This window comes from Heloderma suspectum, chromosome 6 (assembly GCF_057233095.1).
Source record: "Heloderma suspectum isolate Gila_16-S chromosome 6, 16-S_ref, whole genome shotgun sequence".
NCBI classification, from domain to species: domain Eukaryota; kingdom Metazoa; phylum Chordata; class Lepidosauria; order Squamata; family Helodermatidae; genus Heloderma; species Heloderma suspectum.
The window spans coordinates 64,550,793-64,568,294 of record NC_139463.1 but is presented as its reverse complement, the minus strand read 5'-3'; the positions used below and the strand labels follow the sequence as shown (position 1 = coordinate 64,568,294).

At 45.6% G+C, this 17,502-nt stretch overlaps 1 protein-coding gene across 1 annotated transcript; it reads left to right on the top strand.

Annotated features, from left to right (window-relative positions):
• Positions 1-4,062: 4,062 nt before the first annotated feature.
• Positions 4,063-13,408, top strand: LOC146341031 (keratin, type I cytoskeletal 10-like). Its single transcript, XM_084808253.1, has 6 exons — positions 4,063-4,596; positions 6,073-6,155; positions 6,652-6,808; positions 11,282-11,443; positions 12,135-12,260; positions 13,187-13,408. The coding sequence occupies exons 1-6, from the start codon at positions 4,099-4,101 to the stop codon at positions 13,406-13,408; spliced, it is 1,248 nt and encodes a 415-aa protein (XP_084664379.1). The 5' UTR covers positions 4,063-4,098.
• The last annotated feature ends 4,094 nt before the right edge of the window (positions 13,409-17,502 follow it).

Sequence of the window (17,502 nt, the reverse complement as noted above, 5' to 3'; positions counted from 1 at the left end):
GCAATCCTCATACTAGGGTGGCCAGACATCCTCTTTTATGGAGGAGAGTCTTCTAAGTGAAGGGCTGCCAAAGGGCTGTCCTCGATTTGAAAGGCTGCCCTGTCCAATTCCAGTTTAAAGATAATTAACCATAACAACTGTTGCCCATCACCCACAAGCACCTGGACAGCCAGGTATGTGGGTCACTTGGTCACAGTCATCCACTCTGCAACTAGAGGTACTGTATTTCTATTTAAAATATAACAATACTTTCTAAATTTGCATCTATACATATAACTTAACTTGTGCAACTGTTATGCATATCACTGTCCTCCTTTTGGGTGATGCATGTCCTCTTTTTTGGCAATTCATAAGTGGTCTCCCTACCTCATTCAGTTCCCTCTGTCTCCCCTGTTGCGAGCTGTGAGGAAAGAACCATCTGTATCACGCATGACCCTCAGGGCCGAAAAAAGATGCTCACCCTTGCCGTAAGCTGTGAGAAATGCTGAATCGGTGGAGCTTGCTGGGTCAGCTTCTGGTGAACAGCAGCATGGGTGAGAAGTGTCACGCCTTGCCCTCACGAACCCATATTAGTCAGATGAAGGAGTCAAACTTTCAATGGAATGGGGAGAAGCAATATCCAAGAAATACAATTTATTTCCCAAATGTGATGGCCGTGGTTGATGGAGATGACTAACAGGTTAAGAAAACTTTCCTTTGTGGTCTCAAAACATGATTTACATTTCAGGGTTTGGCAAAGGGTTTGTTGCAATGTATATATATATATATATAACATCATTTTAATTGAAAAGGAGATTAAGCGAGTCAGCAGCCATGTCAGGCCTTAACTAATTAGTGGGGGGAAAAACAACTTTATCTGCCCTTTGAAAACAGAAAAAACAATTAGCCAGTATACATTAAGTACACTATCATATACTCAACTGCCACTGTGCACTGACAGAATAATCATTTTCAATCCACAAACATGACACAGGATTAAGATGATGGTTTTTAAAATGGTTTTCCAAGCAAAGATTTGAATTACTTCCAAAATCTCTTTTGACCTTAAGACGAGGCAGAGGATCTATGTTTCTATGTAAAAGAAACATGGGCAACTCAAAAAGCCAGTGCTCCACATAACTTTGGGAATCCTTTATTGATCTTGCTTTCAAGTAAAATAAAATTAAAAACTGGCACCCTCCAAATAGCGACTTTCATTTTACCAGAATGTCTGGATTTCAGCATCACTAAGGCTGCAGTCCTATACACACTTACTTAGGAGTAAGCCCCATTGAACTCAATGACTGGGTTCACACAACATGCTAACCCACACTCAGTGGTTGAGTGTGGGTCATTGTTGAACCGTGGGTTGTTTGTTGAACTGTGGGTTAGCATGTTGTCTAAACCCATGACATTTTCGGCAGGGTGGCTTGTTAACCATGCAGTGTGGCTTATTTTTCTCTAACAAGTCACCTTGCGAACTCATGGTTTGTTGTTGGGTTGTTCAGGGTGGTTAACATGGCATGGTTAACAAGCCACCCTGAAAATGTCCTGTGTTCAGACAACACGCTAATTCCATGGTTCAACAAACATGGTACCCTTGACCCTGACTTGGATTCCTGCATCTGGCTTGGATTCCTGCATTGAGCAGGGGGTTGGACTCAATGGCCTTGTAGGTCCCTTCCAACCCTACTATTCTATGATTCTATATGACCCTGTCAATCTTGAAGAGAGTTATAAACCTAGACCAAGAGCAAAAGTGCAGACTTCATAGTGCTTGATAAGCCCAAAGCTGGGGGATAACTGCTCACTCGAACACCCACCTCAAAAAGGGGAGATTGGAAACAGGATAATAGCTATCTGGGAAGTCTGCATTCAGGTGTGTGTGTGCATGTGTGTGTGTGTATTTGTGCATGTGTGTGTATTTCTCTGTGTGTGCATTTGTGTGTGCATGTGTGTGTGTGTTGTGTATGTGTTTAAGCAGGAAGTAAAGTAATGCAGTCCACAATCCAACCAGGGTGTAAAAGGTCAGACATCTGTGCCTTCCAAAGACAATGGTCCAAACCATGGTAATGTTGTCATTTCAGCAGTCCCAGTAACCAGGTCACCTGTTCCCAGGCTTGTGCAAAATATTAAATCTGAATTCTCTCTTGCAGTGTACGTTGGAACCACTCTTGGCCACATCACAAATTCTGAGCCAGCCCTTCCAACACTGGTAATCAGTCAGTCAGCGTGAGCAAAATCCACGTATGAAATCCCCCACCCCAAAAAGGATGCGACCAACACCTGAAAAAGGGAAGTGAGATGGTTTCAAAGGGGGGGGAGGAAGTGGGGTGGTTAGGCCAGACTCAGTTATATCCACTTGAAAAGAAGTAGGATGGAATCTCATCCCATCCCACCCCACTTTGAGCACTAGACACAACTAGGGATGTCAGAGAATTTCGCCATGAATCTCAGGGAGGCCGAATGCCAGCGCATTCGGCCCCCCAAAATCGGTGGCGAAACGGTCTGCCCCCCCCCCCCGGGACAGGACTTACCTTGGGCGAATCTTCCTGGTGGCGGCGGCGGCTCCGGTGGCGGTGCGGTGGCGGTGCGGCGGCGGCGGCAGCCGGGCTTCCGACCGGCTGCCGCCACCACCATTTCCAGTAAAAAAAAAAAGTGATAGGCTACGTAAAGGTTTACGTAGCCTATCACGGCTAGATTTTTTTAAAAATACCGTGATAGGCTACGTAAATGTTTACGTGGCCTATCACGGCTGAGAAATAAAAAACAGCGCGTACGTAAATGGCGGCGCCCATGGGCGCCGCCATTTGCGTACGCACGGGTTTTTTGTGTGTGTTATTTTATTCAGCCATGATAGGCTACGTAAACATTTACGTAGCCTATCATGGCTGATTGCAGGGACGCAAACAGCGGAGGCTATGGCTGCCGCCATTTGCATTCCCGGCCAGCCAGGATTCGCGGCGGGAGGGACGGGGCGCCTCCCCCCCGGCCAGAATTTGGGGGGGGAGGGACGGGGCACCTCCCCCCCAGCCAGAATTTCGGGGGGAGGGACGGAGTGCCTCCCCCCCACCACGAATCAAATTTCGGGCAAGGTAAGTGACTTTCGTACATCTCTAGATATTAAAGGCAAAACTGAAGTACTTTGGCCATATCATGAGAAGACAGGATACCCTGGAGAAGATGCTGATGCTAGGGAAAGTGGAAGGCAAAAGGAAGAGAGGCCAACCAAGGGCAAGATGGATGGATGACATTCTGGAGGTGACGGACTCGAGCTTGGGGGAGCTGGGGGTGGCGACGGCTGACAGGAAGCTCTGGCGTGGGCTGGTCCATGAAGTCACGAAGAGTCGGAAGCGACTGAGCGAATAAACAACAACAAAAATCCTCCTTGAACACAGTGGACCATAAACAAGACAGAAGAATAAAAAATCACGAAGTTGTCACCTTTGCCAGTGGTTTTATGGAGGGCTGGTCATAAAGTGACAATCTCACAGAGAACTATAATTGTCAAATGTGGTTCTATACATAAAACATGCCATAATTATGGAAGTCATAGCCTTCTGGCAAGAACCTTTGACCTGGAAGAAGAATATATAACCTTCTGGCAAGAGCTATAAAACATGATAGTGAATGAAAATGTGTAAAATACAGATAAAATGTAAAGACACTGAATATAAACAGGTAACATGTAATGATGTGTTAGGAAGCAGTAACACTATAAAAAAGAAAGTAATTACTCAATTTTGCTCCACAGAAGATACAAGGCTATAATGAAAGGTTGGACCCACGCTGCTCCACCTATTTTCCACCTCAGCGTACTGAATAACCAGAGGGAAGAGCCCAAATGTACAAATTGGGATTAGCTATTAATTATTATAATTATTTAATGATGGGCTAGGCTAGTAAGTTGGCAAAAAGTACCATACACTTAGGAGCATGATGCAATTCGAAATGTGCATATAAAAAGGTGAAGAATTGCCTTCCAAGGACGGCATCACCTTAAGCTGCCTCTCTCCATAAGAACGGTCCTCTGTACATTGTCCTGCAACAATGAGCTTCTTCACCCAGTCGTCATCCAGACAGGCCTCTTCATCCCACAGCAGCAGAGGGCAGGCGAGAATGGCTGGCGGGGGGACGTACAGCCCCGGTGGCGGGTCCGGCGGCAGGGTCTTTGGGGGAAGCTCTGGCGGGGGTGGGGGTGCAGGCAGATGGGCTTCCGGCGGGGGCATGTGCTCTTTCAGCGGGATGTCTGAGAGCAGAGGGAGATGGGCTTCCGGTGGCATGGCATGCAACACGAGTGGATCTTCCTGGGGTGCTGGGGCTGGATGGGGCGCTGGGGCTGGATGGGGCACGGCTGGAGGTGGCTCGGCTGGGGGTTTTAATAGCTTTGAGGGTGGCGAAGCCGGGCTTTTTTCTGGCGACGAGAAGCAAACGATGCAGAACCTCAATGACCGCTTGGCGACCTATCTGGGCAACGTGCAAGCGCTGGAGGAGGCAAACGGCGAACTTGAGAAGAGAATCGAAGAATGGCTTGAGCGGTCTGGAGCGGGGACCAGGGGCGGAGATCAGCATGATTATAGTAAATATCATGCAGCCATTGATGGCCTTCGAAAACAGGTAAGGAAGGGGGGAAAGTCTGTGTGGATGTGCTTTAGTATTCTGTTTTATTTGAGACAGAGAGAGAGAGAGAGAGAGAGAGAGAGAGAGAGAAAGTATGATAATACAATATTTATATTTATTTATATTGTTGTGAATTGTGGCGGGGGGGAGAGACAGGAGAGGGTTCATGGGGCCAGAGGGGTTGCTCATGTTCCTTCATTGTCAGCAAGCCCAAGTGGCAGGCACGTCTACTGTAAGGGAAATGACAGGTAAATGGCTCGCAGTGTGGAGGAAATAGCCGGAAGAGCCATTTTCCACAAAAGGCGTATATATCTTTCTGGACTGGGACAGAGAAAGAGGCCGCGAGGGCTCACTTTGGATAGCTCCTTTGGGGGGCTGCTTGCTTCTCTCCAGAGAGCTGCTGCAGGGCATTCGATTTTGCTGCTGGAGTGTTTTAAGACACTGCTTTCACCTATGCTCTACCTGTATATTTGTAAACCAACTTAAATATCATGGCTTAAGGCTGCAATCCTAGACACACTTACCTGGGAGTAAGTCCCATTGAACTCAATGGGGCTTACTTCTGAGTAGACACATATAGGATTGATTGTACTGTTGGTCTCCAGCAATCTTTCCTTCCAAAGAAAACCAAACCTGGGTAAGTTGCACCCCTAGAACTTCTCACTGCTCAGGGAAGTGGGATGCACTTAAGAGTATGTATAATAAAAAAGATTTGGGTTGAGAAAGGATAGAAGGAAGTCTGAAGCTGTCTTGTAGCTTCGTCTTAGGTTTCTGATCAGATAGTATTGAAAGTTCATAAATTATAAAATCTGACAGCTGTTAATTAATTAATATAGTTCTTGATATAGTTATTGCAGGTATCCTATCTCATCTGAGACTGTGTCATGCATACGATCTCTGACATATGCAATTACTTATAACTGAAATATTTATTTTATCTACCTAGTTTCCTTGTCTGTGGTATTTTTGGACAGACACTTTCCAATCCAATAATAAATGTGTAAAGATTACATTTCTGAACCTTTGAAGGTTCCTGAACTTGTAAAGATTTCATTTCTGAAGTGTCCATTACACCCCCACCCCACCCATGATAACATCTGCATTCATGCACGGTTCTACATTGCACAGGGAGCCCACATGAATATAGACAGCTCCCCGCAGCAGAAGGAACCCTTTCAATACGTGAAGGCCTGCGGGGATGAGGATGCAAGAGCCAGGCAGCGCCAACGGGCTTGTCCCCACTCTTCCCCAATGGGCTTGTCCCCACTCTTCCCCAATAGATTTGCCCCCACTCTTCCCCAGTAGGCTTGTCCCCACACGATTCTAATCATTTTTGCCAGGAGGTGGCCGGGAGAGAACGTCTACATTGACTTGGCAAAGACTACACAGTGAACTTCATGGCTGAGCTGGGAGTTAAACCTCATTCATGTCCAAATCCATAATTCTCTTCTTCTTCTTCTTCTTCTTCTTCAGATAATTGCTGCGACCACAGACAATGGAACACTCCTTTTGCAGGTCGACAATGCAAGGCTGGCTGCTGCTGACTTCAAGCTGAAGTAAGTGAGGCAAAGCAGGCACAGACGCCACACCTTGCGCTTCCCTGAAGACTCAAGGAGGGCATATCCCATGATGTGTACATAGAATAAACCTGAACTACACCATGCTTGTGTGGAACAAACTCACATCTATCAGCCAATTGCACTTCTACTCTTGGTACACATCACAAAAAGCGTTAGACCAACGCTTGACTAATCCAACATTCATTTCCTGACAGGCATCCCTGATATGAAGGCTGTAATCCTATACCTGCTCACTTGACAGTAAGCCCCACTGAAGTCAATGAGATTTACTTCTGAGTAGGCATGTATAGGATTGTGCTGTACATTTACTTTAGTGGAATGTCAGATAAAACTTGGTATCCAAGCGAATAGTAGAGCAGAAACCAATGAAGGCGCTGTACAAAACACCCACAAAAAAGGGACCTATTAGCCTCTCCCTCTTCAGATATGTTCCACACATCTCCTGACAACTCTTTCCATCACTTTTGTTCAGGTATGACAATGAAGTGACGCTCCGCCAGAGTGTTGAAGCTGACACCAATGGCCTACGTAAGGTCCTGGATGAGATTGCCATGACCGTTAGTGATCTTGAAATGGAGATTGAAAGTCTGACTGAGGAGCTGGAGTATCTTAAGAAGAATCATGAGGAGGTAACGTAGGTCTCAGCTGTGCATAAAACCTGGTCTTAATATATGCCTTCAAGGCAATGGGTGCAATCCACTGATGTCAATGGCAAAAATCTCATTGGTGTTAATAGAATTGGTTTGGATCACCTACATACATAAACAAAAAGACCAGAACCCTAATCCAGCTGTAGTTGTGCATAAACAAGATGTCAATGTTACTGATGGAGCATAATACAAAATGGGAGTAGGGTTGATCCATTTTGGATTGATCTCAGGTCCATTTTGGATTGGACAGTTGGACCCTGACCCTTCTGGAGTCTGGGCCAATCCAAAATGGATCCACTTTGGCTCACAGGTGTTCCCTGGAGCCTTCCCTGCCACCTACACTTCCCCAAAGTTACTGAGGCAGGAAGATGTGACGAGGGCTTCCAAGAAATGCCATAGTCCCGCCTCAGGCTTCAGATGACAAGTAGGGTGGTCATGTTGTCGTTTACAGAGAACAGTCCTCTATTTGAAGGCATCCTTTATTTGAAGGGCTGTCCAGTCCAGGTTCAGTTTAAAGATCAGATCAGGAACCATTTTATTATGTATGCATTTATTTATTTATTAGCCGCCCATCTGGCCAGCTACCCAGCCACTCTAGGCAGCATACAATGCAAATAACAACACAAAATACAACAAATTTACATGATCAACTAAACAAAACAACATTGCTCTAAAAAAAACCCTAACACCCCAAACACCCACCTGAACAGCCAGGTTTTCAAAGCCCGGCGGAAGCTCCTCAAAGAGGGGGCATGGCAGAGGTCACTAGGGAGGGGATTCCACAGAGTGGGAGCCAGCACAGGAAAGGCCCTCTCCCTAGTCCTCACCAGCCTAGCTGTCCTGGCTGATGGGACAGACAGAAGGCCTTCCAAGGCCCACCTCGTTGAGCGGCACCCCTGGTGTTGCTGGAGGCGCTCCTTAAGATGGAGTGGGCCGGAACCATATAGGGTTTTAAAGGTCAGTGCCAACACCTTGAATTGGGCCCAGAAAACAACTGATAGCCAGTGCAGCTCCTTCAGCACTGGAGTGATGTGGTCTCGCCGACGGCTGCCTTTAACCAGGCGAGCTGCCGCGTTCTGCACAGGCTGCAACTTCCAGACCATCAGAAGGGAGAGCCGACAGGGGCCTTGAATTTGGCAACCAGAACAGCAGACTAAGCAGGCACCCGGGTCCCCTGATCTCAGTCTTCCCCACCCACCATGGTGGTGAGAGGTCTTGTATTTCTGTTTGACGTATAGTGATTATTTCCAAATTTGCATCTAAATGAGCATATGCAAATTATAGGCAAATAGATATCCTCTTTTGTCCTATTTTTGGGTGATGCATTTCCCCTTTTTTGGCCATGTGTAAGTGGCTACCCTAATCACGAATGGAATGGAACCACTGGAGTCTCATGGTTCCTAGCATCCCTGGGTGATGATGCATGTTTATGGCAGCATCCATGACCTGACGCCTGAGGCCCTATTACTCCAGAGGTTCACTGAAGCCCTCCCTGCTGCTCTCCCTTGCCTCAGTAAGCTCGAGAAAAGAGAGGTAGGCAGGGAGAGATCTTGGAGGGCACAAGCTGTGGGGAAGCCTCAAACCTGTATTAAGCTCCCAACAATAGTGATCAGGAATACATCAGAACCGAAACACTTCACTGTACGGGGCTTCTCCACACGAGCGATTTATTGCATCCTCGTGACTGGCCACTCATGGAAGTTTGCGGGTCCTTTACACAACGTCATCAACCTCCAGGACGTCTGCCGCACCTTCCCCCAGTAATCTCACTTTAAAAAAGGTCGGAGATAATGCACTATTTAAATTGTCATGGGATATCCCCAGTGTGTAAAGTCAGCATTGCACTATAATACAGCCACTAGATGGCGTGGTTTCATTGAACCTTATGGAGCAGTGCCGAGGCAAGAGGGGAAGTTTTCAGTTATAAATCACGTGGCCGCCATCTAAAGGAGCCCATAGTGAACGCAGAAAGACTCCAGAAGAAGAAAGCCTGGGAAGGGTGCAGTTTTTTTCCTTAATGTAGAGACACCCATGGAATGGGTCCAGTTCAAAAGCAGATTCATTTTGAATGTCAAGCAGCCATCTTCCAAATTAATCTATTTTAATCAGACTCATTCCAAAGCATATGTGGAGAGTCCACCCAACTCTAATCAACATGAGATCAATTGCCTGACAACTTGGATGGGGATGTGTATTGCAATGTGCATCGGAATGCATATTCTGTTCAAAGCAATGCAATGAAGGTAGCATCCAGTTGATGCTTCTGTTCCCAGACTAGCAGGACATCTTAGCTGGACTAAAGTACAGAGTTCCAATTATTTTTTTCCAACCTCAAATGCCACTTACAGGGGGTGTGAGGGTAGTCCTGCATTCCATCTCTCTCCTCTCCTCCAACTTTAGGAGTTCATAGCTGGTAGGGGGCTGGAGAATGGAACATAATCTCTGGGAAGGATGGTTTCTTCTGATCTGGTGCTGCTACAATCAGTTCTCAACCCACTCACTACATCCAGTAGGAAAGCGTATAGAAAAACCCTTAAACCCTAATTCATTTAGTACAAAAGCTCCTTGCTTCTCACTTGTACTGAGATTATTTCCAGCCTCTAAAGAATTGGTTACAATACTCAGAAGTAGGGATGGCACGGGTGCCCAATCCCATCTGGGAATCCAGCAGAAACCCCCCTGCCCACACCTTCAAGCACCACTCACCGAGCCCCTGCCCCTGCTCGCTCCCTGCCCATGCTCGGCGAGCGGCCCACACTCACCCCAGTGGCCTCAACAAGCTTCAGGGTTGCCATTTTTTGAAAAATAAAATGGCAATCGCAAAAATGCGCATTTTCGCACATATGCAAATATATTCATTATCGTGAGCACCATTTTATTTTTCCCAAAATGGCGACTGTGAAGCTTGACAAGGCCACAGGGGTGAATGCGGGCCACTTGCCGAGTGTAGGAGGGGCTTGAGTGTGGTCCAGAGACTGGCGAGCCGAGCCAGGGGCTGGGCGGGCGCCTAGAGAACCTGGACAAGGGTCGGTTTGCACATCCCTACTCAGATGCAAACCCTGCCCATTTGTGCAGTGGGCCTGAGCTGAAGGCCCCCACCCCAGATAGCACACTTAGAGTGCAATTCAGCGTTTTTGTCCAAAATCTGCCATCCTCGCACCTTCGCTTTTCAGCCTCAAGCCCCTGCAGTGGCATTTGAAAACTTCTCCAGTATGGTGAATACACTGTTTAAATGTCATAAAATTTAAAATTTATGTGAAGTCTCTCATCACCTGGACAGTCTTTGACTAAAAGGCGGTATAGAAATACGTTTAATAATAAACACTAAAGAAATAATGAAATTGAAATGACCACTGCTTTTTTTCAAAAGCTAGCCTCTGTATTGATATTAATTTAAAAGGGCCAGGAATGACATTTTCTCTATAAGAAAACAGAGCATCTGATGGTCTGAAAGTTTAAGTCACGCATTGAATCACAGCAAAATGTGAAGCTGTGTGCTGTATAATTCTGCAGCAACACTTCATTGTAAGTAGAGCACTCTGCACTTCTCAGTGCCCTAACTAAAGAAATTTGAACTTCTTAAAGCAGGTCAAAGAAATCTAGAAACCTTCAAATTATTCTGAGAGAGTCCTATTTTAAAAGATCATAGAATCATAAAGAGTAGGGTTGGAAGGGGCCTACAAGGCCACCGAGTCCAACCCCCTGCTCAGTGCAGGAATCCAAAGTCAGAGCATCCCTGATAGGTGGCTGTCCAGCCTCATCTTGAAGGCATCCAGCGTGGGAGAGCCCACCACCTCCCTAGGTCAATGGTTCCATTGTCATATTGCTCTAACAGTCAGGAGGTTTTTTCTGATGTTCAGCCAGAAGCTGGCTTCCTGTCACTTGAGCCCATTATTCCGTGTCCTGCACTCTGGGATGATCGAGAAGCGATCCTGGCCTGCCTCTCTGTGACAACCTTTCAAGGACTTGAAGAGTGCTATCCTATCTCCCCTCAGTCTCCTCTTCTCAAGGCTAAACATGCCCAGTTCTTTCAGTCTCTCTTCATAGGGCTTTGTTTCCAGGCCCCTGATCATCTTTGTTGCCCTCCTCTGAACCCTCTCCCGCTTGTCTGCATCCTTCTTAAAGTGCGGCTCCCAGAACTGGACACAGTACTCCAGATGAGGCCTAACCAGTGCTGAGTAGAAGGGACTAGTACTTCATGTGATTTGGAAGCTATACCTCTATTAATGCAGCCCAAAAGAGCATTTGCCTTTTTTGCAGCCACATCACATTGTTGGCTTATATTCAGCTTGTGATCTGCAACAATTCCAAGATCCTTCTCACTTGCTGTATTGTTGAGCCAAGTATCGCCCATCTTGTAAATGTGCATTTAACTGTGCAAATAAGGCACATGCCTTATTTAAGATACTGCTATTGCAGAAAGTTTTTAAAAAAACATCTTTATTGATGCAGGATATGAACACTGTGATGGATACCACCACTGGAGGCATCGACGTGCAAATGAACGCCACCCCTGGAGTTGACCTGACTGCACTTCTGAATAGGATGAGAGCTGAATATGAAGCCGTTGCTGAGGAGAACCGACAAGATATTGAGGCCTGGTTCAACAAACAGGTGAAATAAAGGCTAACCATTTACTTGCATTAAAGTGCAGTCCTAAGGGATTACTGCTCAATAGACACCGGGCTGCGAGATTGGAGCGTTCTGTCTATCCTGTGCCCCACCACCAGCCAAAGCCAGGCTGGGGCGGGAGGAGGATGGAGGCAAAAATACCTCCCATCCCTCTGTTTATTTTCAGCTAAATGATCCTCTTGACTTGTCTAGCTGACCTTCCTTGTTGTGGGCAGGACAGGCAACGGAGAAGCGTTTGGATCCTACAGGTCCCGGCCTCTCCTCCTCCTCCTTCCACTCTCTGCCCAGCTTTCCATACTCCTTTTCTTCCCCGAAGCTGTTCCACAGCCGCTGCTGCGACCTCAGGAGAGCAGCTGTTGTGCTACTTTCCACCGCACCTCCAAAGGAGAGTGGGGAGGGAGCAGGGAGAGGGAACGATCCACACTCACATATCCCCTCCCGTGGTTGTAGCAACGCCGATGGCCTTGGGAGGGGGATCCGCCATACCTCTGTTAAACAAATTAAACATTGCTCTGTTAAAGAAATGACTTCATTGATTTGCATTAAACCATGTATTTGCTTCTTATTGTTTTTATCAAGTCTTTTTGGCGATTGTAAGCCACCTTGGGTGCCATTTTTTGTAGAAAGGCGGGATCAAATAAATAAAATCAAACAATAAATTGCAATATTTCAGAGTGAAGAACTAAATAAACAGATCACCAGCAGTGTCGAAGAGACCAGCACCAACAGGAGTGAGATTACGGAACTGAGACGCAGCTTGCAAACCCTAGAAAGTGAACTGCAATCCAAGTTGTCTCTGGTATATGAATTCTATAAAAAAAAAAAAAAACTTGACACCTATGTTAAAAGATGCTTCCTGCTTATTAATTTGTTAAATTTTAACCCTCTCTTCAGCTTAAGACAAAATGATGCCTTCCACAAAGGCTGCAGGCATTGTCCTGTGCTCCAGGTGGCACATGGGGGCTGGCACATGGAGTTGGCTCTCTCTCACACACACTTTTGGCAATTTAGGCTGCAAACCTATGCGTGTGTAGATAAAAAATCCCTACAACTCCCAGCATTCCCCACCCAGCACAGCTGGCTGGGGAATGCTGAGCGTTGTAGGGTTTTTTTCTGTCTAAAATCACATATTTGTGGAATGTCTGAATAATTATTCAGCCAATATTCAAAGGAGGATTTTGATGGAAATGTAAGTTAAATGTAAAATGTTGATGGAGCTGTTAAGTTCCCCACAAACTTTACACCAGAGATGGGCAACCTGCAGTCCTCAGCCTAATTTTAAAAGTGCTCTGCAAGTGATTAGTTCAGACTTCTGACAAGAGTGATCTGTCATTTCCCCAGCAGCCTATTGGGTAAGGAGGAAGATGGAGAAAAAGAGAAAGGGGTGTCAGAAAGACAGAGGGGGGGGGAGACAAAGGGAGAGAAAGGGGGGTGGCCCCATCCACCACCGGCTTTGGCTTTGCCCACTGCCAGCATACAGATTTCTCCTGAGGGTATGTGACCCTCGACAGAAACACACACAACACAGATTACACACGCAGAAACTGTCAGTTTACAGATTACCCCTGAGAGGGGTAATTAATGAGGGGAGCAATTACTGCCAGCATACAGACTACCTCTGAGGGTATGTGGCCCTCGACAGAAACACTCACACACACACACACACCACTGCTTCTGCTTTGCACTCATATTAATGTTCAGTATCCCATTTTCTTCTTTCATCAGAAACAATCTCTTGAGGCCACCCTGGCTCAGACAGAAGGCCAATACTGTGCCCAACTTTCCCAAATACAAGAAGTGGTCAGCAACGTGGAAGGCCAAGTACAGCAGATCAGGAGTGACATGGAGTGCCAGAACAGAGAATACGAGCAGCTCTTGGACATCAAGATCCGCCTGGAGAATGAGATTGAAACTTACCACAGTCTGCTGGATGGGGGAGAGAGGTGAATAAAGGGGAATGTGGCAGAATTCTCCCTTTCCTAAATACCTTTGAACTCAGGGGTGCTGGTGGCTGAATCCGCTTTGGGTTTCAGTCAGAACCAGTCATAACTCCAAATTTTATTTATTTATTTATTAAATTTATTAATCGCCGCTCTGGGCGATGTACAACAACAAAACAGTTAAAACAATAAAATTCTACATTAAAAACATCATTAAAAATACCCTAACCCAACCCAAATGCCTGCCTGAACAACCAAGTTTTTAATGTGTGGCAGAAGCTCATTAAAGAGGTGGCATGGCAGAGTTCCCTAGGGAGGGAGTTCCACAGACTGGGGGCCACCACAGAGAAGGCCCTTTCCCTTGTCCTCACCAGCCTAGCTGTCCTGGCTGATGGGACAGAGAGAAGGCCATCCGAGGCTGATCTTGTTAAGCGGCCTGTCTGGTGTTGCTGGAGGCGCTCCTTAAGATAGGCTGGGCCGGAACCATATAGGGTTTTAAAGGTCAAAAAAACCAACACCTTAAATTTGGCCCAGAAAACAACTGGTCAAACAAAGGCAATATTCAAGATGCTCACACCCTGGAGAACTCCTTTAGAGTTCTGACTGGCTCTGACCGAAACCCAGAGTGGATTCTCCTTGGATAGCTCCTTTAGAGTTCTGACTGGTTCTGACAGAAACCCAGAGCAGATTCTCCTTGGATAGCTCCTTTAGAGTTCTGACTGGTTCTGACTGAAACCCAGAGCGGATTCACCTTGGACAGCTCCTTTAGAGTTCTGACTGGTTCTGACTGAAACCCAGAGCAGATTCATCGCCCCACTGACATCAGTGCCACCAGCCTCCGACTTCCTTTATCCAAGATCCTCCTTTGTCTGAGGCACGTTTGGGGGCCCATGTCCCTTCAGATGTTGTTGGACTACAACTACCATCATCCCTGAGCACTGGCCCTGGGGCTGATGGGAGCTGAGGCCCCACAACATCTGAAAGACCACAGATCCTCCACGCCTGATCTAAATATGTATCATTTATACATATTTGACCTCCACTTGATTTTTCATCATTTAATTATTCAACAGATTATGGACATCTGCCTTGAAACGTTGATTATCTCTTATTAGGAACCAGGGCAATGCCTGCCTTCTCAGCGCATAGTTCAGCTATGGCATTTGCTACCACAGGATGTGGTGATGGCCACCAATTTGGATGGCTTTAAAAGGGGGTTGGACAAATTCCTGGAGGAGAAGGCTATCGATGGATGGCTACTAGTACTGATGGCTCTGTGCTACCTCCAGTAGCAGAGGCAGTGAGCCTGTGTACACCAGTTCCTGGGGAAGATGGGTGGGAGAGTGCTGTTGCGCTCATGCCCTGCTTGTGGGTTCCTGGTCGACAGCTGGTTGGCCACTGTGTGAACAGAATGCTGGACTGGATGGACCCTTGCTCTGATCCAGCAGGGCCCTTCTGATGTTCTTATGTACTTGTTGTTCGAACAATACGATCTTCAAAATATCTTGCAATTCATAACCTGGGACAGAACCAAAATGCAGTAGTGCACAACTGCATTTGTCATTTATGTTAAGTCTGACCAGTGCAGAATGTCTAGTTACAGCCATACATGCACAATAAATGAGGTTAGCATCCTGAATTCTGGCAACCCTAAATCTACTTATGTGATACATTTTCACTTTATATATCAACCAAACTTTGTTACGGTGCAGGTGGTTAAGCAAGCAACTTGGTATTACATTTTATCAGCACATTTTAATCTAAATGCCACATAATAGGTACAATAAAGGGTTTAGTTAAGTTGGTAATGTAATGTAACATTTTATTCACAGGAGCCCTCTTATTGTCTACTCTGCATCTTCAGCGTAACATGAATTAGATAAAGATTTTTGTTTTCTTTACTGCTTTTACAGTGATTTTGCGTCTGGAGGTACTACTGGATCCAGAGGTTCAGGAATAAGAGGATCAAACAGTTTGAAATCTACAGGTCAGACATCTTCTAGGGGATCAGCATCTTCAGATTCAAGATGTAGAGGATCAGGATCTTCTTGTTCTCCATCTACAAATGTGGGATTTGCAGACATGAGGTCTAGGAGCCAAGAACATTCCATCTCTCAGTCCAAAGGCTTCGGATCTGGAGACTCAAGATATAGGTGTTCTGGATCTAGAGATGCTGGACTTAGTGGTGAAGGTTCCGATGATTCGGGATCAAGATATGGAAGCACTACCAAAGGTAATACATTTGGTTCGTATTCTCCTGTGCATTTTTAACATTCCACATTTCTAAAAACAGTTTTATTTTGCTACTAATTTAAAGGACAAAATAGTACTATTAAGTTGCTTACTGGCCTCTCAAAAGGTACTGAGAACATTGCGTTACATAACAGGGTTGTTGTTGTTACTGTTCTTGTTGATGTTGATGTTTAAAGAAGAATTATTTTTAAAGGATGACTAGTGGAATAATAACTTGGCCTTGCAGGTGGTGATCCAGTATAGAAATGAGTATGACCATTCTGGGGTCGGGAAGGGGGGACTGGAATTGCAGCTGCTTTCATCATGGGTAGGCCTTGTGCAAATGAGATATGGAAGGCATGGAGGTCGATGGCAGCAAGTGCAATCCCCTTTTCTACACTGAATGATCATTTACGTGGGACTTACGAGTCATAGCTTAGGAAGGGACGTCCAACTAAGACAAGATTCACTTCAGAATGAAAGATGAATAAATGTTGTACAGTCGTTCAGTCGTGTCCGACTCTTCGTGACCCCATGGACCATAGCACGCCAGGCCTTCCTGTCCTGCGCTCTCTCCCAGAATGAATAAATGACTGTATACTAAAGTTTAGTGACATATCTATCTCTTTGTGTGTATTAGAGATTCTAATCACTAGATGAACACATAAAAAACTAGTCTTTCCAGACTATAATGTTGATTATAGCATACCATAAAAGGATACCATTTCAGAGAAGAATCAAGAAATTCCATTTAACTCAGTCCATTTCTTCAGTGAATCATATCCATCCATTTATCCATAGAAGCAATCTCAAGTAGGGATGTACAAACTGTGTGAAGTCCAATCCATCTGTGTTTCATGGATTGTCAGGCACCTTTTGCTCCATCATCCGTTCACAGAAGGATTCTCTTTTTTTTCATTGTGTGGAAAAACATGCAAATAATTCCATAAGAGGGTTTGCAACAATTTACATAAGTTACCGTAGTACGTAACATTTAGTATATTGTCTCCCCCATTCCATTCAGCTTTTCTTTGTGTATATTTACCAGTCTCAGCAGAAATGTGTGTGTTTTCCTATGAATAAATATGTGTAAATTTCAGGAAAGTTAAAAAAAAAAAAAAAAAAAAGATCCGGAAGTCCATGGCCTCCATGCATCCTGGGGAGATTGGTCCACAGTGGGTTCCGCAGGTCAGATTCTTAGAAATCTGAGCTCATTTTAGTCCATCTCAAATTTCTCCAGCTTCCCTAATCTCAAGTAACCATTCTTTAATAGTAAGTAGAGAGGCATTTTTTCACTTTCTAGCCAGCAGAATTTTTGGTACTAGAAGACTGTAATCAGCATTTGACATGATCTGTAAGAATCATCTTGCAAATAACTTGAAAGAGTTATCAGAGTCAAATGTCAGGCTCCTGCCTGTCATCTGGTGAAGACTCTGAACTATCTTTTGCCAATACAACTGAATTTTAGGAAAAGTCCACGAAACACCATAGCGATCTACATTATTGGCCTTACCTTTCAGCATGTAAATGTAGTAGCCCGTAATCTTTTATTTAGTCTTATTGCTTATTTAATCTTTGAGAAGTATTTGGGGAGGGACCATAGCTCAAAGTTAGAGCAAATGCTGTGCATGCAAAAGATCACATAGTCAACCCCTGGTATCTCCAAGTAGGAAAGACTCATGTTCGAAACCCTGGAGACTCTCTGCCAGTCACTGTAGAGCACGGGGGGGGGGGGAGGGGACACCTTTTTTTGTCTGGGGGCCAGATTGGCCCCCTGACCAAGCCTGGCAGGCTGGATGGCATCAAGGGGGCAGGGCCCCTCCTGTGACATCATCAGTACTGTGGGACCTCCTCTTTTTTCCATGAAGA